The sequence below is a fragment of the Sinohyriopsis cumingii genome, chromosome 15 (genome assembly GCF_028554795.1).
Source record: "Sinohyriopsis cumingii isolate HCF-2022 chromosome 15, ASM2855479v2, whole genome shotgun sequence".
Taxonomy (NCBI): Eukaryota; Metazoa; Mollusca; class Bivalvia; order Unionida; family Unionidae; genus Sinohyriopsis; species Sinohyriopsis cumingii.
In genome coordinates, this window is record NC_142975.1 from 39,064,241 (window position 1) to 39,091,839 (window position 27,599).

At 34.9% G+C, this 27,599-nt stretch overlaps 1 protein-coding gene across 1 annotated transcript; it reads left to right on the forward strand.

Moving 5' to 3' along the window:
* The first annotated feature begins 100 nt into the window (after positions 1 to 100).
* LOC149781648 (inhibitor of growth protein 5-like) lies at positions 101 to 27,243 on the forward strand. Its single transcript, XM_089935722.1, has 7 exons — positions 101 to 294; positions 5,499 to 5,570; positions 10,222 to 10,388; positions 12,564 to 12,693; positions 14,363 to 14,465; positions 17,330 to 17,486; positions 21,851 to 27,243. The coding sequence occupies exons 1-7, from the start codon at positions 258 to 260 to the stop codon at positions 21,950 to 21,952; spliced, it is 768 nt and encodes a 255-aa protein (XP_089791848.1). The 5' UTR covers positions 101 to 257; the 3' UTR covers positions 21,953 to 27,243.
* Positions 27,244 to 27,599: the final 356 nt, after the last annotated feature.

Sequence of the window (27,599 nt, forward strand, 5' to 3'; positions counted from 1 at the left end):
GTTTAATATTAACTTCTAACTTTACTTTTCACAACGCATAAAACTGTGTATTTATCGTGTTCTTTAAAAAACAGGAAGATTGAAGTCTCTTTACATTTTCAGTTTAGAAATTATTTGTTTTTCATTATATAATTATATCTATATATATATATATCTACGAGGATATGTTACCAAGCACATATTTCAGTTAGTGTTCGAGAGTATAAAAGAAAATTTCAGAATCACGTGATCTGTCAAATTTATGAAAATCAGCGAAAATGGCGACTGCTATGTATCTGGAGCATTACCTTGACAGTAAGCGGCATGCTTTGCTAAATAACACAGACTTATTAGACACGAAAAAAGATTTAACTATAAATTGTTTTCTAATCAGCATCTGGAGAGTTATCTCTTTCGGAAATTGGGAGATGATATTATAGTAGACTATAATGAAATCGCATCTCAAACCCTTTCAGAAGTTTTGGCGCACTTTCAAATTTTCGGCGCTACCTGTAACTGTGCTAAAGATATTTTGAAAAATGCTATTTTTGGAGTAATTTTAACTTTTTGGATTTACTGTGGATTCATCATTACATATGTATATTTTCCAACCATAAATCCTACAGATATTACGGGCTTTTGGTAGGCTAATAACGATTCATTACATTTGCGTGGGTGCTGTACAGTATGGTAGTCGGTACAGTGATTGAGTTATAGCGTTGTCACATTTATTTCAGTTAAGTATCCAGCAACATTTTGCAGTGAGTGTGTGAAAGAATAACTTTTGTAATAAAAATAAATCCACAAAATAGCAAAGTCTTTGGCATTTACACTTATAAATGTTGCAGTCTCTGCATAACATTGGTGTTTCCATGCAAACACTAGAGTTATGACAATTTTTGGGAAATTTATTCCGGGTACCCGTCAATCCTAACGATCGGTTACATGGGTACCCGATCAAAGAAAAATGTATTTAAGGTGAACCTGAATGGCTTTATTGTAGGTTCACACATGTCAACCCGCAAGAATTACAAGCGTAACCTATTAATACAATGCTGTTGGGCGTTTCTGCACACCTAAGATTTCCATCTCCAATATTGAAGCAAAACACATACCAAATTCGACCAATTGATGAAAATAAAATAAAGCAATGCTTACCATTTGAAATGGGGCAATTGTCACCAGAATATTCTGTTCAAAATAATACTAATTTTGGACACTGGGGATACCACCCCTGTGTTTTCCTGACTCGCGATGTCAGCTTATTCTCCACACAGCTTTGAAAAGATGTAATGTTTATCTATCTGGCTATAGAAATGAAATATATTACTTTGGACTGTTTCTGTCATCAGTTCAGTAGAGTAATTTGGTCAGGTTTATAGTTAGTTTTTCAAAATTCAACGTGTAAATTCCAAGAGATATTAAGCAAATTAAACCAATCTTGTAAAAAAAAGTTAGTAACGTTCAACATTTTATAAAAAGTAAGCTATTACATGGAAGTAAAACAACAATGAATAGGATACAGTGTTTACAACGTCTTGTTGATGGGGAAAAATTGCTACAGAATTTGGAAACAGACTTTACGCCAGAGAATTTCTTGAGAATTTATGTTCTAGCGGCAAGTAGATAAATTGGGTAGGAGACGATTTTGTACGTGTGGGACAACTTGCAAAATTGGAAACTTGGATTAAAATGCATTATTGTTTTAAGGTACACGTTTCTATCTTTCATAAAATGTATTTATTTGTATTATTCGAAAAGATGCATAGTAAATTGGATTTCTGGTTTACAGGTTCAAGAAGGTCATGGAGTGGGTCTACATGTTGCCATTTAGAAATCATATTCTTATGTCGGATATTTTTGTACACTTTATGAATATCACTTTCCTTAATTAAAGTATGATCATTCTTTCTTGATACAAAATGGATTTTTGAACCAAAATAACATGTGATTCAGTGTTTACAAAAATTATGTATCGTTGCACAGAATTACCTGATGCACAGAATTGGCCAACATTGTGGTAATGTTGGTGGCAAAAAAGTTTAATCTCAGCATAAAAAGAGCAGTCTTTATATTACATGCCATAATTGCAGAAAACTGGATGAAAAACATACATATCTATTTTATTTGACGTACATTTTTGCTACTTACCTGGATCTGCAGTTACAATTTTTTTTGTGCAAATCAGTTAAATCTATGTGGATTATTAGTTAGTACAAGAGTATAGACAAAAAGAAATTGATAAATTATTGATGCACAACACTCACTTTAACTAGTCTACATGTCTACAATAACTTTCATGAACAGTCGTTAAGTCCACAGATGATGACTTTAACTATCCTCGACCTGCCATGGTTCGTCCCTAAATGACAGTCCAGTGCAGCATGTTTTACAAAATCCCATCTGTTTTCTTGGAACTGTTTCATGTAAAATTAATGCAGAAATTACCGTATTTATACACATGTCCAATTTATATTAGATTACTTTTCACTCGTATTAAATAACAAAGATTCCCTTATATTTAAATAGTTCAGTGAAAAAATATTCTGTATAGTTGTCCATTTCATTCATGTTTTCCTAACATAGTATAAGAAGTGCACGTTACGGTAACCAAGTTTCTGTGTTGCCTTTGCTGTGTCAAATATATCTGTCTTGAGTTTCCCGCTACTAAAAAAGGTCCAGTAAATGAACATGGGAACAGTGGCCCTAACTTGAACAGCAAATACTTGCTCCAGGGCCACAGACTTGAGGCAAAAATGACACAAATTAAACCGGATATTTATATTGTGCTTTCTTTTATTTGAATTTTAATACATATTTAAATTTTATTTCATTGAATATTTCTTAATCAGTACTTTCTGTTGCTGTCAACAAAAAGTATTGACATAATTATTGTCATCAGGATCTCAAAACAAGCATGTTTAAGTCGCAAGAAAAATGGCACATGAACCATGGACTGGCACAAAGTTAGGATGGTCTAGCTGTAAATATCAGCATTGACTATTAGATAGGTCAGGCGAGAAAGGAGAAAAGCGACCTCCCATGTATTATTATATAATACCCAGAGGTCTTGGTAGGATTTTAAAACTAGGAGTCCCACCATCAAAAGTTGCAGTCCCTTCTTTCCTACAGAATCAACACAGACGTGAGTGCATCTATTTTTAGATGGACAGGTTTTCATAATGTAATCACTCACTATAATAATTCATTACATCAGTCCATTGACAGGATCGCAGATTTATGGTTTATTTTTTTGTATACATACTTATAGTAATTTTAGGCAAAGAAATAGTATCTGACTTGCTGCTTTTCCCCGTATTTTCGCAAATACGTGTCAGGTCATAAAACGGCTTAGACCTTAAAGCGCCTCTCGCAAATTCCACAACATAGCATTGTCCCATACGTTTCTGACCTACATAATTTGCATTTTAAAGTTAATTCTCTAATTAAATAATACCTAGGCTTTGGTTTCAATGATTTGTATATTTTTTTCTGAATATTTTTGCCCGATGATTTAAGAAAACAGACAATCTAATAAACTAGTACATCCCAGACTTAATGAAGTCCGCCATTATTTCCTTGATGAATACATTTTGCTACAACACTAGAACTAACTGGGCTAAGGTGAGGGGCATTTTAAAAAAAAATATGGTATGGTCAGTCAATGTACCTCTTAAATAATCACAGGGTGAAGTCGTTTTCGCTTTCCTAACAGAAGAAGGCAAAATTTATACTTTTAGGCGACTTGTCACCCACTTACGAATGGCATTTTGTCTAAGTCTCAACATGTCTTTATTCTGAGGTCACGTGCACTGCTTATTCCACTACATTCAGAAATGAACAACAATAACGAAAGCTAAAGTTGTTTATTTGATGTACTTTTATAAATGACCACATGTACATCTCTTGGTCTTTCTGCCGCTGAATTCAATCACTGTAAATATCAGTACATTTTCCCACCTGACCGCCAGTCAAAGCCTTTAAACTTGCCACCCAGCTATTGCATCATGTTCTTTTTTATGTACTCTTATAAAATAGCAACATATTTGTATCAAAGGGTCTTTCAGTCAGTGAATTCTGTCGTAAATATCAGCACAGCTAATTGATCAACACATTTTCCAACAAGCAGGTGGCTGAAGCAGGACTGGCAAGTCTTTTAGTTTTCTGCACACCTGTTACATGCGTATGGAGGATTCCCGCCACAGTGATTTTGTGTGTCCCAGATCAAAAACATGTAATTAAGCGTTTCCGAGATCACTGGATCAGACATTGACAAGTATTAAGATTTTGGGGTTGCTGTAAAAATAATTAACCTCTTCTGTTGGACTTGTTAATTATTGCTTGTACATTATTGCATCAGAATTTTGTATCAGTGCACCAGTAATTAGTTTTTATCTTGCCTTGGAAGTGTTAATACCTATCTCATATCCTATTATGACAACAACAAATGACAGTTTTTGATCCAATGCTTGCATTTAGTGAGCTTATTCACATAAAGGCACCACTGCGTTTACATTAAAGGTTTGAACTGGCACTGAATAAAGTACATAAAATTGATTCAAATCATTTGCACCACTGTACTAAATTTGATAACTCCATAATACAATAAAGATGTTTCAGAAATAATGCTTCAAAAATAATTGTAATACATTAAAAATTCAGTTGTAGATTGCTTTGATGTAAGTGACTTAGACCCCTTTTGCACAACTATGGAATTGTGCTAATATTATGTGAATTGAAAGGCAGTTATACATCAAAGCACTCATATAGTTGCTGGACAAAATTCCCTCATAACCATTTTCAGGTTTTAAATGATAAACTGGCCTGGACTGCTGTCAGAAAAGAAGACAAATCTGCCAATTATAAATGAAGGAGATAAAACAACCATCTTTCCAATATGTGGAAAATTATAATTTTTGTTTAGCCAAAACACAAAACTAAAATAAATTGATGTTCTGACTTAGTCGATAATATTCGGAATTTTAGGTTTTATTATCATATTTCTTTCAGGAACATGTAACATTTATGTGATTATATGCTGGTTTTGTGTCTGACATAATTAAACAGGGTCCTGTTCAGTTTCTGGTCTGCATCATTGATTTTACTGATTATTTGAAATAGAGTAGGCTTCCATTATTTGTTGATTATCATTTAAAGGCATGTATCATCACTAGATCATTGCCTCAACCTACAACCTGACCTCTGTGTGATTGCATGTTGAAACAATTATTGGCCAATGGCCTTTTTCCCTGACATGTGTGCTGTACTAATATCTCCAAAAAAGAAAGTCACTCGAATACAGTTACATTGTACTATCACATTTCAGAATCAGTCTCATCTTTAGTAATTTTTATGTAAATGTGGTACTGGACTTTGGAAGGAATGTTTCTTGTGACCAATTAATCTGTTGGTATCTTGGCCATAACAGTAAAGCAGATGTTTATTGAACGTACATAAATGTATGGCTGATTGTGACTTGGGTCTTTAAGCACATATTGCATTTCTTTTGATCTTTTCAGGTTTGGAGTCTTTACCTTCAGAATTGCAAAGAAATTTCAATTTGATGAGAGATTTGGATCAGAGAGCACAAGGTAATCCTGCTAGTTTGAGGTTACACATAAAAAACAAGTCAATCCTGGTAGTTTGAGTGTTATTCATAGAGCACCAGGTAATCCTGGTAGTTTGGGAGTTATGCATAGAGAAAAAGGTTAAATGTCATGTTCATTTGCGAACCTTTAAAAATGAATTTCTTCCTGGGGAAAAAGAAACTGGAAATTTTTCTTTAAAAAGCATGGGAACATCAGACAGGCAATGCATAATGAAGGCTTCACTTTAAATGGGGTCTTTGGTATATACAGCAGGGCTCAAAATTAGAGGTAGTCTGCTAGCCTGAGGCTAGCAGATTTCCTGTTGGACTAGTAACTTTTATAATGTTAAAAGTTTGATTGTCTAATAAGTTTCAGTTATCAATAGTCGGCGTTTGTTTACACCATTCCCTGATAAAGACTTGCCTTAGCAGATGTTCTGTGGAATCAAAGCAGTGGCCATTGTAAACAAAGTCATAAAATATTAGCATGAGAAGATGAAGTAAATTTCTGCCTCGGAAAGGTGCGTTTCTATAACAAGAACACATTCAGTTTTGTGCATTTCACTTAACAGCGAAATTATGGTCCTGTCATTAAAAACGGAAGTTTGGTAATTGATCTGATAACGAACTAAATGAAAAAATGACGTGGTATCACACTTATTCACTCAACCACTGTAACAAACTACAAAGCATTATACCACACAAAAGAACACGGCAAAAACTATTCAAAGAAATTAGTTCGCACGTTTGTTTGTTTCATGTTCTTTTTTGTGTGTGCTTGCTACCTATGTGCTCCAAAGGTCACAAATTGGAAACTACATATTTTACATTTCCATCGAAATAATATAAGAATAAGATCGATTTATTATGATTACATTATTGACACATCCTTTCCATGCAACGACTTTTTCTATGATGTTAAGAATAGTTTTGATATTTTTCCTGTACAAGAATGAACAAATAATTGAATACACATAGAGATATCCAGGCAGAATGCCGTACATTTGTTGGGAATTAAAATCTATGAGCATGGGCATCTAAGATTTGAAATTTTGCGCCATAATATTAATTTCAACAATACATTGAGCTTCAGTTAATTAGGAACAATTACCAAACTTACGACTTATGATACCATAATTGGAGCTGTTAAATATAACGCGCAGAGTGTCGGATGGCTTCGTTTGATGGGAACACACCTTTTCCAAGCTGAAACTAACACTATCTTCTGATGCTAATATTTTATAAGTGTTTACAATAGCCACTGCTTCGATCATGCAGAACATCCGCTGAAGTTAAGTCTTTGTTAGGGAGAGTCCATTTAATTGTGGGAGGGGGCAGAGACTTATTTTGAAACGTGTTTCTTGCTCTGACTTTCTTATAGAAAGGACACTGTTCCATTCCTTTTCTTGCTTTTGTGAACAGGACTAATAAAGATTTGGCAGGACTAGTAAATTTATCAGTATACTAGTCCTTCTGGCTACAAAGAAATTTGTGTTAAATTCGAGCCCTGTACAGGTAGAATCAATGCATGATAAAGGCTTCACTTTTAATGTATTTTTTGTGAAATACAGGTAGGGTCAATGCACAATGAAAGCTTCACTTTAAAATGGGTTTATGGCAGATACAGTTTGAGACTATGGATATTGAAGGCTTCACTTTAAATTGACCTATCGCCAGTTGTCAATCATTCTGCTCAATTGACCAATCAGCAAGCGCTATTATACACACCTCCAGACACTGTTTACGTCCGCCATTTTCCTCTGACAAGCTGCTTCTGTTGATATTGACTCGGCTATTGTATATATTTACAAATTTCACAACGGTTCGGAGAAGTCGCCCCACTTCACCTGGAGAAGTCGCCCCAAGGATCATATATAGTAATTCTGACATATAGCCACATGGTTAAGGCTTTATTTATTGTTGTTTTTCTTCAACTTAATAACTTATTAAATTTATAAAATTTGGAATTTTTCAACTTTCCCATTTGATCAACTCTGCTTCTGTACTTAACGAAAAATAAGTGTTATCTGTCCATTTTGCTCTGCTCTTAAAATCATTAGATGCATTTTAATAATATTTGTAGAGATAGTGTTATCAATATTTTTTATTACATTTACATCCAAAAATGAAACATGCATACTAGATGCAGTATAAATAAATTTAATCGTCGGGTGAAAATGATTTAGGCGATCAATCATTTTTTTCAGTTCTTCAGTTGAATGCTTCCAGATCATAAATATGTCATCTAAAAATCATAATTCGTATTATTAAATTGAAAATAATTATTTTCCAGTGTAAGTTTTTATTATTTTACAAATATCTTCGCTAGATAGTGTGCTATTATTAGGATTGTTATCAGGAAAATATTTGCACGCTTCAATACCATCAGCATGCAGAATGTTGGTATATAGTGATGTTACATCTAATGATACCAGGATTTAAATTATCAGATAGATGTGGAATAGACTTCGACTTTTTAATGAAAGTAGTTGTATCTTTAATGTATGATGTTGTTGTTGTGGAGTTTAACACCATTTTTCAGCACACGATAGGCTATATATGGCGACCAGTATTAATGGTGGAGGGAAAACCCCGGAAAGAACCACCGACCCACGAGAAGCTACTGGCAAGCTTTCTCACATACCCACATTGGCTGAATCTTAGACTCAAACCGCCGCAGACAGAGGTGAGTGATCCGTAATGAAGAGCGCTTTAGACCACTCGGCCACTCGGGGCCCCCTTTAATGTATGAAGGAAGTGATTTCATTAAAGTTGTTAAACACTATCAATAAATTTGGATAGGTTTTCAGTATATGAATTACATCCTGATATAATGGGTCGTCCTGGAAATTTTAAAGGTAAATTATGGTCAGGATTTTTAGGAGTTTTGGGTAATATGTAGAATTGAGGTGTACATATGTTAAGAGGGAAAGTATCAAATTCCTCATATACGGAATTATTACTTTTAGCGATCTCATTAATGCATGTTGAAATTTTTTATTTAATTTCTAATTGACATTCAACTTTTTTAACATAATCATCTTGATTTACAATAATAATAGTGTTTGACTTATCATCCTTTTTAATCACTATACTGTCGTCATTCATTAGATTATATACAGACTTAATTTCATCCTTATAAATATTACTATGATATTGCTTTAATTTAGTCAATATCTCTTTTGCGATCGCGCATATGCATATATATATGTGTGTGTGTGTGTGTGTGTGTGTGTGTGTGTGTGTGAATCACGTAAAAGATGACTTAATTGTGTTATAAAAAGGTTATTTGGGTGACAAGTTTTGGGATGACTTCTCCAACCAATTGGGTCAACTTCTCCAGATACTAGGGGGTGAATTCTCCACATAATGACATATCATAGAGAAGTGCAAGCGATGGATAAATGCTCTCGCTTTCTGTCTTTGTCTCAGTGTTGTTTCATATGGCAGATATTGCTCACCAGTATCTTCTGGTATATCTTTTAATGTTATCATGCACGCCATTTTCACAGAATGTTTGTCGGAGGTTAAGACGTCAAGTCACGTGTTCGGTAGGCGGAGAGATCTACCTTCTGGCGTAAGGTCAGTTAGGTTCATAGCAGATGCGGGTAGAATGTGAATCATTAATGAAGGCTTCACTTTGAAATGGGTTAATGGCAAATACAGGTAGAGTCAGTGTATAATGAAGACTTTGCAAAAGTCAGAATCAGTGCATAATAAATGAGTTCTTTAGATTGCAAAAAAATAATTACTTTTTTCTATGTATAATAATGTTATAAATTGATGCATTCATTGACTGATAAGAAACATTCAAACAATATATTATATTTACAATTGAAATTGTTGAAAACTATGAGAACCCCATTGAAGTAATGAATATCAGCAGTTTAAAACTATGCTACTCACCTGTAAATTGAAAAATCTCAATGGTAACAGTAGAAGGATAGTCCACCACCTGTAAATTGAAAAATCTCCATGGTAACAGTAGAATGATAGTCCACCACCTGTAAATGGAAAATCTCTATGGTAAAAGTAGAAGGATAGTCCACCACCTGTAAATGGAAAATCTCCATGGTAAATGAAGAAGTATGGACCACCTGTAAATGGAAAAATGCCTATATATGCAACCTGTATGTGATCGGGTACAAATTTTAGTATTGTCCACATTGTAGGTATTAAACAAACTCTCTAGATGAAAATGCTTACTTTAACACTTGACTCTTTTAATAAAGAGTACTTTAACAAGTGTCACTTTTAATAGTGTCATTGTCTTCCAATGCCTTTATGTTTAAGATTTTTGTATCCATGGATGATTAATTCGGTTTTCAACAGTCCCTTTTTTTTGTTATACCTGTGAACCTGGTAATGAATAGTTAGTTGTAGTTCTCCAGATTTTTGTCAAGTTGCTTTAGAGTTGTATGTTTTCTATTACAAGCAAAATATTATGAATTTTACTTTTCTGTGTCTTATCTTATCACAGCAGAGCTGCATTTGTGTTCACAAATGTGTATATAAATAGACTTTAAAGCACTGTAAGATATATTTAAAGCAATTAGGTTTTGGTGGGGAAAAAAAGAACAGTGTCCTTAATTAGTTTATGCAAGCTCAGAGCAAAATATGGTACATGTGTAATACTTTAACAATATACTCCACAGATCTCATGAAGGACATTGACAGATTAGCAGGGGAGTACATGTTAAATGTGCGCGGCATGTCACCAGAAAAGCGTACAGAACAAATGTCCTTCATCAAGGATTTGTTCAGCAAGAGTCGTGAGTTTGGGGATGACAAGGTACAGCTGGCAATGCAGACATATGAAATGGTAAGCAGACCCTGTAAATGTTGTGAAATGGCAAGCAAACCCTGTAATTGTCATGACATGGTAAGCAGACTTTGTAATTGTCAGGAAATGGTAAGTAGACTTTGTAACTGTCAGGAAATGGTAAGTAGACTTTGTAATTGTCATGAAATGGTAAGTAGACTTTGTAATTGTCATGAAATGGTAAGCAGACCTTGTAATTGTCATGAAATGGTAAGCAGACCCTGTAATTGTCATGAAATGGTAAGCAGACCCTGTAATTGTCATGAAATGGTAAGTAGACTTTGTAATTGTCAGGAAATGGTAAGTAGACCCTGTAATTGTCAGGAAATGGTAAGTAGACCAAGTAATTGTCAGGAAATGGTAAGCAGACCAAGTAATTGTCAGAAAAAAACACCTTAAATGCTAGTTAAAAAGTTTTATCAAACAAAGTCAAATAAAAATCTGGTCTCACTCAAAGAGACAGAAAGGGTTAAGTGTGTGGTATACTTATGTATAGTCAAAATAAAAAGTATACCTCTCTATATATATATATATATATATATATATATATATATATATATATATATATATATATATATATATATCCCAGATATTTTTTTTAAAAATCTACCATCTGGTATAGTAGATCTGTTGTCTTAAAAGATGCAAAACAAGCAGGCAGTGATCAGATGTATTACATTTTGTATTGATGGGACATGAGTAGACTGGTAATGTTTATGAACTTGTAGCACTTAAAATGAACTAAAATGTTCAGCACCCCTTGCATGTTCATATGGATATGGCACATAAAGAGAGTATGTAATGTTCCATGATAAATACATTTATTTGAAAGTATTGTAACCCAATTGAATTAAATACGTTATATGTGCTTTGCAGTCTGTGGTTAGTTGCCTCATTACTGCAAAATATTGAACTGTTAAAATTGAAGAGCTTGTATAGGAAATATACTTGATAAGTGTTATGACTCTGTGATCTTAAACTTAGTAACAGAAAAGAGCGAAAATGTACAAGTGCAATAAAATTTAACAAATTATTTATCTTCCTAGAATAGCAAGTGAAAGTTTAAAAAGAACGTACGGTATTGTGAATTAAATCCCAAATAATAGTCCTAAAGTTCTATCACAAGTCCAAATGAATAGAGTACCCTGAATGAATTCAGCGGTGTTTTGAAAGAATTACAGTATTGAATGTGCTTATGTGCCAACAGTCTTAATATCTTGCAATGATATAATCCAAAATCTCCTTGAATGAATACACAATAATCCCAAAATAGTGATTTAGTCCAAAAATATTGAGCAATATGTAATTCCAGTGAATAATTCAAATAAATCCTCTGAAATAATAACTTAGACCACAACTAAAATTGACTCCTTAAAAGACTGATGTTAAAATATGAACTAGTAATTCCAGTATAATCAACCTAAACACAATTTGAGAACCAGAATGATGGTAAAAAGTTAATTTCCAGGAAATTCAAAGTAATAAACAATCTTATATAGATCCCCATTACTCTATTTCCATTAAACTATAAACAAAATTTGTTTCTAGAAAATTCGAAGGTCAGTATTAAGGCTGTATCCACAACTCAAACTTGTGAAACATTTATCCTGATTGAGAGTAGACATGTAGTCCCAACCTCAGTTATAGATACAGGTCAGTCACACAATTTAAATATATACAACATATAATCATGAACAAAAAGCCATCACACAGTGCAAATTAAATATACATAAAATTAAGTTACACCTATAACCAACTTTAATTAAATGTTCTGCTCCTTTGTATAGTCTAACAGATAGAGCACCACAGCAAATAGTGGTAATATGAACACAAATCCAACAGTTTTCTTCCACGTTTTAATTAAAATTTTAGGCACAGAACCAGATATTTACTTATCAAGCCAAATAGATAATTTATCCTGGGCCATGGACTTTTCAGGCACTTTTGGCCACTTCCAAACCCATCTTACTGCCACACATGCTACATGTCTGCGGCCTGATGATCCAGTGCTAGACATCACTATAAACTGCTACACTGCAGACATCATAGCGATATGACTGAAAAATTGTTAAAGCCACTTAAATAATCCAAAAGCACACATGCCACACCTTGCAAATGTTGCGTAAATTTAAACAAATAGAAGTTGGGACATAGTCTAGTTCTTGTTCTTTTCAGGTGGACAAACACATACGAAGGCTCGATGCAGACCTTGCGAGATTTGAGGCAGATCTGAAGGACAAGTCTATATCAAAGCCAAAAGTAGAATCTACACCTTCCTCCTCCTCTGATACAGGAAAGAAAAGTAGTAGGTTATCTTTGCCCGACATGGGTTCCATACGTTAGACTAACCATTCATCCAGGCATCATACTTATGTTTCTGGAGCACTGTCACTCTGAGCATAATAGAATAATATTCCATATGTTCCCTTTGCAATTCACAGTTCTTTGTTTTCATTGTTCTTTAATTGTGTTATCTGTTTGACTGTCCATCTGTCCATCAGTTGTCCACATGTCTGTTTCCAGAGTAAAACTATGAAACTGTTTAAGATATCTCCACATAATTTGGTACACTTTTAATATTTTACTAGTATTTTATATGTATCTTTTACTATTCACAGTTTTTCAGTTTCAGTATTTTTAATATGTTTGCCTTAGATCAAAACACAGATAATTAATAATTGGGTTTTCACAGAAATGTTGGTGGGCATCACTTTGTCAGTTTACTTTTGCCACATTTAAGCAGAAGAGGCTTATTAAAATTATGCCAACTACACACTTTTCATGACTACTTCTTTTAGTGATATTCATCTTTACAGTGTTGAAACCAGGAAGCATTCACCAGCATTTTCATTAGTCAATATTTTGTCATATATTGCATTATTTATTGATATATACAAATAGAGGAGTGCAACACAGGGAGCAAACAAAGCAGGGATCCAGTCAATGCCAATGCGTGAAGTAGCCATCCCTCGTCCAATGCATTGGATATTAAAAAAATCCTGATCACATTATGCGAATCCTTTGCATTAAAAAAATGCACAGCAACAAAATGTGTGCATCAATTGTCTCCAGCGTGCTTCCCTGATGCACTAATGTGCATAAAGGGAAACACTGATCCATTGACAGACCAAAGAGACAGGGATCCGTGGTTAAAAATAACAAGGACTGTGTGGCTGTATTTGTTACATCACTGGATAGACCAAAGACACAAGGACCCTGGGTTAGGAAAAACAAGGACTGGGAGGCTGTATGTATTACATCTATGGATAGACCAAAGACACAAGTAACCTGGGTTAGGAATAACAAGGACTGGGTGGCTATATTTGTTACATCACTGGATAGACCAAAGACACAAGGACCCTGGGTTAGGAATAACAAGGACTGGAATGCTGTATGTATTACATCCATGGATAGACTAAAAACACAAGGACCCTGGGTTAGGAATAACAAGGACTGGGAGGCTGTATTTGTTGCATCCATGGATAGACCAAAGACACAAGGACCCTGGGTTAGGAATAACAAGGACTGGGAGGCTGTATGTATTACATCCATGGATAAACCAAAGACACAAGGACCCTGGGTTAGGAATAACAAGGACTGGGAGGCTGTATATATTACATCCATGGATAGACCAAAGACACAAGGACCCTGGACTATGATTAACAAGGACTGGGTGGCTGTATTTGTTGCATCCATGGATAGACCAAAGACACAAGGACCCTGGGTTAGGAATAACAAGGACTGGGTGGCTGTATTTGTTGCATCCATGGATAGACCAAAGACACAAGGACCCTGGGCTATGATTAACAAGGACTGGGTGGCTGTATTTGTTGCATCCATGGATAGACCAAAGACACAAGGACCCTGGGTTAGGCATAACAATGACAGAAATGCTGTATATGAAGTAATTTAATATCAAAGTATCATTGTATCCCTTTTCTGAAAGTAACTGTGCATTTCTGTCCCCTTTTCAGATCAAAAAGATAAAGACAAGAAAAAGAGGAAATTATTAAAAGATGAATTTGAAGATGAAATACCTCGAAAAAAGAAGAAGAAAGGTCAACAGCCAGCACCAGTGTATGTTCTTCTTTTTATTTCTTTATTTATGTTCAGTTGGTCCAAACCTATATTGATTGGGGGCATTTTTAGCCATGCTGTACACCTCCCAACTTCATTTATATTTTTTTCAATATATTTTTTTCAAAACCGAATATAAATTTAAGCAAACTTGGCATATGGTTATATCTTGACAGTGTCTGTGACTAGTTTAGGGATCATCTGTCGATGATATCAAGTTCTGGATCAAAGACTGATAAGGATGTTTGAACTGCACTTAAATGTATCTTGTGGATATGTTACGTCAAGCATTTAAACATGGTTTTGTTGCAATGTTAACTCTAGCAAATAAAAAGTTTATTTGCCAGAATTTTTATGTTGAGTTCAGCCATATAAGGCTTGGTTTCTAGACTGCAGTTCAAAGGATGAAATGATTTTATGTTGAATTCTAAATTCTTGGAAATTCTGTTTAATCAGCAGATCATGGGTCCCTTAAAGGAACCATTGTTAAAGGTTGTTATTTCTTATTTTGTAATGGTCAACATTTTCATTAGATTTCTGTATTTTAATCCATATTCCATAGATTTTATGATTCAAAAGTAGCTAGAGATAAGAATTTCATAAATTAGATTTTGTACTCTCTTGTTTAGAACTAATTGTACTTCTATACAAATTTGATTGGGTGTTTTGTGAAACACGCCAAAACACAATCTTACAATACAAGGCAAATGTTTAATCATCAAGACCTTAATACCATTTGAAATGCTCAGTTGGCTTGGTGACCAAGATAGATCCAATGTATGTTTCCATAATATAGATCTGTTGGAGCAAGTGTTCTCACAGTGATCTGGTACTGTGATTTCACATGTGTACACAACATCAGACCTTGTACTGATGTTATAGTTTCTCTTGATCAAAGACACCATAATAGAACAGCAGAATCAAAATGCCATCAATTTTGGACTAAAGCTCACAAGTTAAATTGTTACACATAATTCAAACGAAATAAAAAGGCAGCCTCAAAAACAAATCAGTAACTGTTTCCATAGTAGAAGTCCTCCTCTTATCCATTTATCAGCCGAAATGTTGGATAAAATGATTAATCTTAACAAGTATCGAGTTTGGATATCAAAATAAACTAAGTGATGACCCTCATATATATGTGTGTGGGTGGGTGGGTCCTGCACCCTCCTGATTTTTAAGGAAGTCCTGGTTTCCAATTTCAGTTTGAATTCAACAAAAGTATCTTGGAATTTGGTATTGAACAGCCAAACTAAAAAATTGCTAGAGAAAATACATTATTTTCTGCTTTGAACCATTTAGCAATTATTGTAATATTAGTTCAGCAGCCATGGTTGAGTCTGGTAGCTAAGAGATGTTTGCACACATGACTTCAAATGCAGTACTGAGTATTTAATCAAAGGATCAGATTTTAAAAATGACTCCTTAAAATATCCTGGAAAATTAAAAATCAATTTGGTGTAGGAATAATCAACGTTACTTTTGCTCATCGGTCATTGCTTCATGCTATATCCATGTCTAGCATGTGAAATTTATCAGCTGCTAATAATACTTTGTTTTGTTGGTTAAAGCTCTCTCATATTATTAGGTCATCATATGACATTATACAAAGGTGCACTTAGTACAGTTTGAAAAATGGAGTTGAGTCTGAGGGTTTGTCAAGTAATTTGCCAATATAATTTGAATACTCACTCCGTTTTGTTGTAATATAATTTTATTACCATTTTGTCCTACATTTTCTTGTTGGCTATCTGTCTCAAGCATTATTGTCGTATTATATTTCTCAAATATCTCAGTTTTAAGCAAATGAGGCAATTCATTATTATGGATGAGTTTGATTATGGGTGTCATCCACAAATATTAATGAAGTAATCTTGATTGGTTGAGTTAGTCATCACTCACACAGCCATATTTCTGATTAGCTGAGCTAGTTATCACTGTCAAAGCCTTATTTCTGATTAGCTGAGCTAGTCATCACTGTCAAAGCCTTGTTTCTGATCAGTTGAGCTAGAACACTCGGACTGCCATATTTCTGATTGGTTGAGCTAGTCAAAACTTATTTCTGATCGGATTTTGATCATACTTGGTATATAAGTTTGTCCTGGAGATCTCTGATGGATTTAATTACAGCAACATCCACACATTTTCTTGCAAACAGGAAACTTTCAGGGCAAAATAAATCTGGGATTTTGCATTTAATTGGCAGTTTGTGGAGGCAATTTTTATGACCTCAGACTTTGTATGAGAGCTTACAACTGCAAGATCTATACATGAGGGCTATCTTGCATCTGATTGGCTGAGCATGTTACAGCTTTTCATGCCATATTTATGATATATCTTCATATATCATCAAGTCCTGTGACTATTTTCATTGTAAACATGGTCTACATATATTAATAAGGCATTCTGGCATCAAATTTTCAGTTTGTTATCACTATATTTCTTAACAGATTTTGATCAGTCTTGGTTAAAAGCTTGGTACATCTTGAATTAATTTAATCAGTAGTGCCATAATGAGACATTTTGCCATGCTTTTTTGCATGGCAGAAGCTGTATTTCTGTGCATATTTTGAAAAATTTGGTGTATGCCTTTTATGAAGATCCTGTATGAAGATAGGTATGAGCCACATCTGCACATATTTAACACTTTTTACATGAGTGATATCACACCCATATGGGTCTCTTGTTCATTATAGGCAGGACCATTTCCATATTATCCTTATTGAAATAATTTTACTTTATGGGCACTATGTAAGTTAGCAGTAAATGAGATGGGAAGACTTGTAACTCGGCATGTGTACTTATCTAGAGTGTAGGTTTCTGCAGAGAGCTTCACATTATTGATAACATTTTGTCCCTTCCAGTGAGGATGTGGTGCCCCCAACCCCCATCTCAGTATTACCATTATCCATTACCAATCCTTCTGATGTCCTGGACATGCCTGTTGACCCAAATGAGCCCACATATTGTTTATGCCACCAGGTGTCCTATGGGGAAATGATTGGATGTGATAATCAAGATGTAAGTATGCAGTTTTGATTGCAAATGTTGCGGTTATTTTTGTTTTCTTGGCCACCATTTGTGTGTGTATGTTTTTACTGAAAATAGCCTTGGTGTAATTGCATTTTAAAAAAGTATTTATACAGTGATGCTTCAAGTCTAGTCTTTAAAGTTGAATCTTGTAGCAACTTTATTCTTTCCCACCACTCTGGCATTTTACATGTTAATGCCTGTTGAACATACTGATCATATGTATCATTTTTACAAAATGTTGCAGGCCAATATTTTCTAAACATTTGTAATATAAATCATGAATAATACATAATAATAATAATAATAATAATAATAATAATGAGGACTTTGTATAGCGCCTAATCTTTAGAAGCTCTAAGCGCTTTACAACAATAGACAACACCTGTAAGATAATAAACATAATAATATTATTACAAAAACAAACATGAAATTAGAAAAACATTAAAAAATAAAAAAAAACATGCTGAGGTAGGGAACATTATTAGGTCTTTAAGTTTGTTCTTGCAGTCGAAATAAGTTTTTGAGAACCCTCTTGAATGTGATCACTGTGTCTTTGTGTCTAAGTTCAGTGGGCAATTCATTCCACGTTGCTGGGCCCTGGTATGCAAAAGAACGCTGTCCATATGACTTTGTTTTCATAGTGGGAATAATGAGTATACGATTGTCAGAAGAGGAATGTAAGTATCTTGCTGATGTGTACACATGGGTGAGGTCAGATAGATATGTTGGACTAGAGTCCGACAGTGAAATGTAGCACAGAGAACAAATTTTGTGTTTGATTCTGGATCGAATGGATAGCCAGTGTAGGGTACAGAGCAGCGGGGAGGTGTGCTCTGATCGTGGTATTCTAAGTATGATCCGAGCAGCTGTGTTTTGAAGTTTCTGGAGTAGATATTGAGATGAACCAGACAGAATTGAGTTATAATAGTCCAGTCTTGAAAGTACTAATGAACACACAAGTGTTTTAGTGGCATCAACTGAAAGATATTTGTGAATTGAGCTGATGTGTCTCAGCTCAAGATATGCAGCCTTTCATATCTTCATGACATGTTGGTGCAATGTGAGAGTACTGTCCAGAGTAACACCTAGGTTTCGTACTGATTGTGTGAATTTAATGTTGGCATTGTTGCACATTAATATGTGCAGTATAGTTCATCGTGTTGTATATGTAGTTATCTTGTCCAGATATCACCATGTTGTATGTGTAGTTATCTTGTCTAGATATCACCATGTTGTATGTGTAGTTATCTTGTCCAGATATCACCATGTTGTATGTGTAGTTATCTTGTCTAGATATCACCATGTTGTATGTGTGGTTATATTGTCCAGATGTCACCATGTCCTGTGTGTACAGTGTGTTCCTGCCATAGTTTGTTTGTTATAACACGAATTCTGATGTAACATGATTGTGGCTTGGCTCCTGAAAATTTCATATACATGTATTTTTCTTGTACACAGTCAATTAGGTTTTTCTTCTTAAAAGTACAAAATATAGCCTGTAAAAGTTACGTCAGGGATCATGCTAGGCTTTGCCAGTGTCACAAATTGCAATGTTATTTTCCATGTTGCCAACAAAATACACCATCTGTCAGTTTTTTTTTTATGAAATGGACAGCTGTATAAACTTGTATATACAATGTTTTGTTTAGAAATTCAGAGGCACCCTGAAAGGAAGACACAACTAGATATAAAATGCACTGGAATTTATCTCTTGTTACATAAACATATTCTTTGTTCATATTGACAAACCATCTTAACAGTGCATTGTTATATCATAATCTGCTTATTCTGACATCTGGCCTGGGGCCCCTAGTGGTCTAAAGCGCTCTCCATTATGGATCACTGCCATGTCACCTCTGTATTTGTGGATTCGAGTCTAGAATTCGGCCAATGTTGGTATGTGAGAAAGCTTGCCAGTAGCTTCTTATGGGTTGGTGGTTCTTTCCGGGTGGTTTTCCGGATTCTGACTCCACCATTAATATATCATGTGCTGAAAAATGGCGTTAAACCCCACAACAGCAACAACAACAATTGTATGCTCCAGACTATATTTTTATGTTTCGTAACTGGGATGATTAAGCTGTATTTATTATTGTGCACAGCAGCTTCAGAATAATTATTTTGAAATTGTTGAAAGTTAGCCAGTCTTGATTGCCATATCTTTTCCCTCATTCCATTAACATGCATTACATGTGTTATTAGATTGGAAGTGCATTTGTATTTTTTCCTTACTAGAAGTCATCTTAATCATACAAAAGCTTGGCATCACTTTAAGGTGCATTTAATCATCACATGTCATGGTCCTAGCTGTATGCAATATCTGGACAAAATTACCTTTCCAGCCAGGTTAGTCAAAGTTGCCAAAAATAGGGTGAACTGTGTGATTTGGATTTTTAATGTAACTTTTAAAATTTGTCAGTCATATCACTTCGATAACTGCATTGTGGCAGTTTATAATGATGTCTAGCACTGGAGCATCATGCAACATACATAGTATCATGTCTCACCCAGTCATGTTATCCTGGCACTAGGCCAACCAGTCCTAACACAAACCTCTTAAGGCTAAGTTCCAATGCGAGGCAGGTGCTGGTACCATTTTTATAAGTCTTTGGTGTGACTTGGCCAGGGTTAGAACCCACGATTCCTGCTTTTGAGGTGGATGCTTTAACCACTTAGGCCACTGGAGCTGATGAAGTTGGTGTGGACAATTCAAAATAGTCACATTAGAGAAATGTTTTTGCATATTTTCTTGTCAGTATACAGAAGTTATGAAAAATTTGTGAAAGTTTGCAAAAATATTTAAATTTTCTTACTTTGTTTCACGACAGTTCTAATAATATAAAACTCTGCTTGTATGTGATTTGGATTTTTAATTTTTTGTAGTCATATCGCTACAATGTCTGCAGTGGGGCAATTTATAGTGATGTCTAGCACAGGGGCATCATGCCACAGACATGTAGCATGATGTCCCCCCACCAGTCATATTATCCTGACACCAGGTTGACCATTCCTAATACTAATCTCTTAATACAGAGCCCACATAAAACAGAAACCCTTCTGTTATTGTGGCAGCAACATAAATAATTGTAGAACATTGATTGAGATAGACTTTTTCTTCTTCATTTGTTTAGTATTTATACAGAACAATAAGTGCTTCAAATGTAAGAAGTTTCTGCAAAACTATTTTTTATGGTACATCTAAAAAAAAGAAAAGAATTAGCTGTCATTTTTGGTTGATTGTCGTTGTATCTGTTCTGCCTTCAAAAGTGATTTGTATCTAGTCCGGTAGCATAACAGAGTGTATCACAGCAGAACACTCAGTCCAGATCACAGTATAAGTGGATTATGATATAACAATGCACTGTTGAAATGGTTTGTCAATATTAGCAAAGGATTTGTTTATGTAACAATAGATTCCAGTGCATTTTATATCCAAGTTTGTCTTCTTTTCTTGCTTCCTTAGAGTTTCTCCACTCCAAAACGAAAATTGTATAAGCAAGATTTAACAGCCAATATATTATTGCCAAAGAAATCATTAGATGGCCCATGTAACTATATAACTGTAGTCAATTGGTTCAGACATCAGTATGTATCACCCATGTAACTATAGTCTTGTTGTTCAGTCATCAATATAGCCCATGTAACTGGAGTCATGTGGTTCAGTCATCAATATGGCCCATGTAACTGTAGTCGTGTGGTTCAGTCATCAATATGGCCCATGTAACTGTAGTCATGTGGTTCAGACATCAATATGGTCCATGTAACTAGTCTGTTCGTTCAGACATCAATATGGCCCATCTAACTGCAGTCAAGTGGCTTAGATCTCAATATGACCCATGTAACTGCAGTCAAGTAGCTAAGACCAACCCTTGAAAATTGTAGCCATGAGTAACTCAGTTTGTTATGACAGCTCGCTAGCCGAAGAATGCCAGCAATTGGGGGGGGATGGACAGGGGGAGCGACAAAAACTCTCAACATTGAAAATATTATAGGTTCAGGTAAACAAAAATAACTGACATTACATATCTGTCTTTGTTTTAATAATAATAAATACTTTGGTTTTATTACTTCTTATTTTGAGATAATAATTTCAGTTTTTATAAAAACATTTTACCACATTATAAATCTGCCACTGCAAGCATGCACTTATGTCTGTCCACATGACATTTGCCTGGAGCCGTTAAGTACCATTTATTTAGATTTTTTTCAAAATATATATATGTGGCTTACACATCACCATGATCTTTATTCACAACTGTAGTCATGTGTTGGATATTTCTTTGGTCTTTTTGTATACTTGTAATTACATGTACATGCTGAACACATTACCTTATGCTGCATCTTTATTACAGTGCCCCATTGAATGGTTTCATTTTGCCTGTGTCGGTCTGACAACGAAGCCCAAAGGGAAGTGGTTTTGCCCCCGCTGTACAGAAGAGAGAAAAAGGAAATAACAGTTCCCTCCCACCACCTGCATATACTCCATCCTTTCATCAGTGACAGACTAAGTTTCCATTATCTGCCAACTCGAATTTGCAATGACTTGGAATGGGCAGTGATAGTTCCATGTCTCTCTTTCAGAAGTAGGAGTTTGGGATCTTTCTAGTCAGTGATGTTGACACACTTGATGGTTCAGTAAAAAGCATTTCAGATGTGCTAGTGATGCTGACACACTAGATGTTCCTGTAAACAGCATTTTAAATGTGTTTCTAGGATAACTGGGAGTGGAGCTGCACTAAATTGATTTCCACATATTGTGAAATGCACGTCTTTTTGTGTACCATCTGTCAGTTACATTTGGAGTTTATTACCCATTTTATAATATTATGTGATGAAAAAGACATTTTTAAAATTATTGGTTCAAGTTAATTTTTCTCTTTCTTGCATAAAGGGTGAGATCAGGAATTCATCCAATGCCAAAACTCAATGCCTTTTCTGCTAAATTTCAGCATGAACTCTTCTCTTGTGGGTGTAAATGTAAAATTGTTCAAAATGATGTGTGATGCTGCATCAACATTCATGTATTGCTGTGGCTACCAGATCAAATATATCTATATCAGCTGTTTTGTACCATAGTGACTTTTCATATTCCATTTGAACATGTACATTTAAGATGTCGTTAAAGTACTAAAAGCTGTGGGTTACCAGAGCTCTGGATTAACAGTCACCAGTACTCTGGGTACAAAGGGTTACCAGTACTGTGGGTACACAGGTTTGCCAGTACTCTGGGAACACAGGGTTGCCAGTACTCTGGGTACAAAGGGTTACCATTATTCTGGATACAAAAGGTTGTCAGTACTCTGGATACAAAGGGTTGTCAGTACTCTGAGTACAAAGGGTTACCAGTACTCTGGGTACAAAGGGTTACCAACAGTCTGGGTTCAGATGGCTTAAATGATCACGACTAAATCCAGATAAATTAGATTACACGGCTCTGAATATTTATCTATTATTTTCAAGAAGCACAAACAGAAACTTTTGCTGATAGCATAGTGAATATTGATTGAATGCACTTAAACAGACTGTGTTTATGGGTGGATTAGTACACTGTCATCTGTGAACTAAATGCTGCAGATTAAATTGTTTAAGATAATTTGAAAAATCTGTCTAAAATATGTGGTTTATCTGGAGCTCTCTTGAGTTATTGTGTATGTTAAAATTCCATTATATGTGCCAAGGTTGTATAAATACACTGTACCAGCTATATATTGATGTTGATACCTTTCTTCACATTGCATTACAGATATTGATATTACTGCATGTTATCATGGATTTTTATTTCATGTTGTCAAAGATTAAGTGAGCTTACGGGGGTTGATTATGAGTGATATCCATGCGTATTAATGAGGTGATCTTGCATCTGATTGGCTATAATTGTGAACACTCTCCAGGTGATATTTCTGAGCAGATTTTGCATGTAAGCTGGCATCTTCAAAAGATCTCAGATAAATTTGATTTTGAGTGAGATCAGCACATATTAGTTGGGGATCCAGGATGAGTAGATGGTGGCATGAGGCTAGTTCCATAGGGCAGGAATCTAAATAATTCCATGTTATGAGTGCAGTGGCAGTTTTCTAAATGCATAAGACAGACCCAGTAATTTATGCTGACTGGTTAACTGTGTTTTTAATGCCAAGAAAGTGCATTTATTCTTGGATTAGGGATGTGAACAGTCAGTGAGTTATGAATTGGGGCCTAGTCCCTAAGGAAAGGGAGATCATGGGGAGAATGCTGGTTGTATAAGTGAATTGCCTGTATGTTTTTGCAAAGAAAGTATCCAGGTGTAAACACATTTGTTTTTCCATTAGTCAGCAGGGCCAACTTACATGGGAATCAACTGACTTGTCTAATCAACTGACTTGTCTAATCAACTAAGAATAAAAATGTTGGACCACTTGTTTGGGGGAATTTTCCGATGTCCTGAATCTCATTTGATTGATTAGAGTCAAATTTTGTTTTAATATCAAACGTGTTTGGTTGATAAGTTAATTAATGCTGTTCCTTACATTGCATTATAACAGTCAGTATGTAAAGGCTTGTTAGATAATACAATTGTGTAGATACGTGTATATTTCCAGGTGGATAGAGCACAGTGTTAGCACACTGAAAAATGTGTTATATTTTCCATACGTCATCTGCACACTATTGTTCAAAGATATCCCATGTTTAAGTGGAGGACATTGTAATTCCTTGTATCTATTTGTCTGTCCATAAGTATGATCTAACTACAGGGTGGAAATTCATCAAAACTTGGTACATAGATTGCCTTTGTGGTACCCATCTGCAGAAGGGTATAGTTTTTTGGCACTTCTCCAGGTGTCTCTGGGATGAGGTCACAGGTCAGATATACATAAATTGCAATTGTAGAACAACATAACCATGAATGTTGAAAAGACATATAATGTATAGTGTTGCCCATGTTGTCCCATGCACACATCTGTCACACCTTGTTTAAGCTTTTGTTTATAGTATTCTATGGCATTTTTAGATACAAAATCATGAACATTGTATGTGGATGCTTCTTGGTAAGCAGAGCTTCATCTCACCAAAAGTAGGTCACTATATCTGAGTTTCATTCTTCATTGACCTTACGTGTTTAGGTCATTTTCTCAGGGACCGTTGGCCATAGTGACATACAACTTCGTAGATGTGTCTTGGTGAGTACAGATTTAGGTGACAAGTAATGTTTGCTTTTAGGTCATTTTCTATGGTATTGCAAATCAGTCAGTCATCTTTTTGTTTGGATGCTTTTTTGAAGAGCACAACACCATTTAACCAAATTTAGGTTGCTGTGACTTTCATGCTTTATTTAGTTTCGTGTTTTATTTGACTGCAGGGTCATACAGTGGTGGGTAGGGCATTAGGCATATCAAGTTTAAAAAATTTGGACTGAATTACATAGATGTAATAAATAAAAACCAAGAAAACACATCAATATTGGATTTGGCTTGCAGCCCCTTGATTATGGTCAGTGTGGGTGGGGTGCAGCAGTAATAAAAGTGGTAAGGGTTTTTCTGTAATGAACCATGGAAATTAGCTCTGGTTATTAGGATTATCATATTTATAGATGATCTCACATTTGGTTCCATGCATGCATGTACAGATTTAAAAAATATTTGTATGTCATCTCTTTTCATGGTTTTTTGGTGGGAGGGAGCCAATAAAGATGAACGTGTTCATACAACCAAGAAAAATACTTAAGTTTGAGGTGTGTCCTTGAAAATTCTTATTAAGTTTTATTCCTAAAAAGTCATTGAATTTTTCCCAAAACTGTAAAATAATAATTTTTGTGATTTATATATCTCCCAAAATAATGAATAAAACAGGATCCAGTTGGATAAATCAGATGACACGACATGGGTAGTTAACATCCCTTTGCTATAGTGGTGTGCTAATACATAATTTTTTTCCACTAATATTTATGTGGTGATTAACAGAATAACATGGAGAAAGTTCAGTTTCTCCAAGAGTAAAAATACTCCTTGAAAACTTTCATAATCTTGAATATAAACTGCATTGAAAGGTAATTGAAAACAGCTCTCTGGGCTTGTACACACTGTCATGTAAAGTCCATCAAAAGCCTGGACAATTTTTCCTGGTACCAGCTTTCAAAGATGGGAAGAAATCTACCAGACTTTTCATTACAGCTACTCTTCCTATATAGATGTCAGTATTAACATGTTTTTATTTGTCTTTTTCTTGCAGTTTATTTAGTTCTTAGTATTAAAATGAAATTGTTCCAATTGAATGTCAGGTCTATCTGGAAAATCTTTATATGGCTATTTTTAAATAGGTTTTTTAAAAAAAACAAGCTGTTTTTAAGCAGTTTTGGAATGAAAACGGTGCTTTTCTGACCTCCAACATGGCATCCAATTTTGTCACTGTTTTTGCACAATTGGCTGCATGGACTTGGGTTTTTTTTCCCTGAAACACTTCTTGTAGTGTGAAGTTCTGAAAGAAATTGTGCAGATCTGACAACAACATATATGCAGTTATTTATGTAAGTGGTTTTTAAAGAAAAATGGTGTTCTTCTGACCTCCAACATGGCATCAGATTTGTTAACTATTCTTGCACAAATAGTGGGATGGACATGGGGTTTGCACTTATAAATTTCTTGCAATATGCAATTGGTTCCGAGTGAAAATGGTGCAGACCCGACCACAACATATCTGCTGTTTTGTGAAGGAGTTTGAAAACTAGACTTAATTGATCTTGGAGTAAGTCAAAGGTCAGTGCTTTCATTTTTGTACTTTACTCAGCTTGAGATCATGACTTGTCCATATACCAATGAAGTTTGACCAGAGTTTGTACTTAGTTGCATTACAGTAAACAAGCTGATGAGCAACACACTGAACTTGATTTTAAGGTAAAAATTTTGACACTGGGTTTTAGTTATAATGGGTTTGTGAGCAAGGTAACACAGACAAGTGTGATTGGACTTTTTGTCAAATCCAGTTTGTGGATTTATGGTTGTCTTTTAAATATTTTTGAATGATGCCAGTTCAATAACTTGGCAAGTGGATATATCTTGACATAGATAATTAAGTTTATCGATATTCTGTACATTAAAAGAATTTTGTTTTACACTTACAGGTATCTTGTGAACATAGAAGCAGGACATGTAAGAAAATATTTTAGTTAAATATAGTGTGTTCGAGGTTCTTAAGAATAAATACTCCATTTATAAATAAATAAAGTGAAGTAAACTTAATGTTGATTCCAAGAAGTTCTTTATGGCCAGTTATGTGTCAGCCCATTTGAGGGGCTCTTGTTAGGGATATTGGACATGGCCCGACATGTTTTGTTGCTTTACTGGGTTGTAACAAGGAGTTCAAAGGTCACATGGAATAGATGTTTTGCACGCGCGCACACACACACCTTTCATCATTCATACATTCTGAAGCACATTCAAATAATGTATGCGAGTGACTTTATTTTCAAAGTTCCTCATGGGATGTAACTCGGCTGTAAAACCCTTAACTCCACAACATGTAACAGACTATAACTTCATCTTTGATATGACAATTTGTAGCCATATGATGCCTGATCCTTGAAAACAAGCGATGTTGGAGATGTACAAATCGCCTTCAGTGACCTACGCAGTCAGAACTGACAAAGTACAGCCACAATTTTGTATCACTGTTCAATACAGTTCTGTTAATAGGCACACCAATGTGTCTCTTGTAGTATTGTTTTACATTGTTTTAGTTTCTTCATTGCTAAATAAACTATTTTAAATAAAAACGTCTTGATAACTATTTGTTTTTTGGCCAAGAAAGGAGATTTATTATGCAATATGAAGGGTTTTGAAAGCATCAAAATCATTTATGTGTTGGACAACCGTGGCTGTCCATCAGCTGATTGTTAGATGTTTGCCTTTCCATTACTCAATATTTAAAACCCTGGTTGTCCAAATTGATTATGTCCAGACCTGCCAACTCTTACGATTTTGTCATAAGTCTTAAAAAAAATTACCTTTAAAATATGGACTTGGGGCATAAAAGCAAAAACTACAGAAAATTTGTTCATCCGTGTTTGATTTGGATCTGGGTTTCATATTAGAAGTAGTGAAATTGGTCAGGGAACCAGACTGTTTTTAC

What these genes read in the sequence shown, in the direction of transcription:
- LOC149781648 (XM_089935722.1), top strand. Translation starts at nt 258, where the DNA reads ATGGCGACTGCTATGTATCTGGAGCATTACCTTGACA. An exon ending in TCTGGAGCATTACCTTGACA is followed by an intron (nt 295 to 5,498) that starts GTAAGCGGCATG and finishes TGATCTTTTCAG; the next exon opens with GTTTGGAGTCTTTACCTTCA. An exon ending in TGATACAGGAAAGAAAAGTA is followed by an intron (nt 12,694 to 14,362) that starts GTAGGTTATCTT and finishes TCCCCTTTTCAG; the next exon opens with ATCAAAAAGATAAAGACAAG.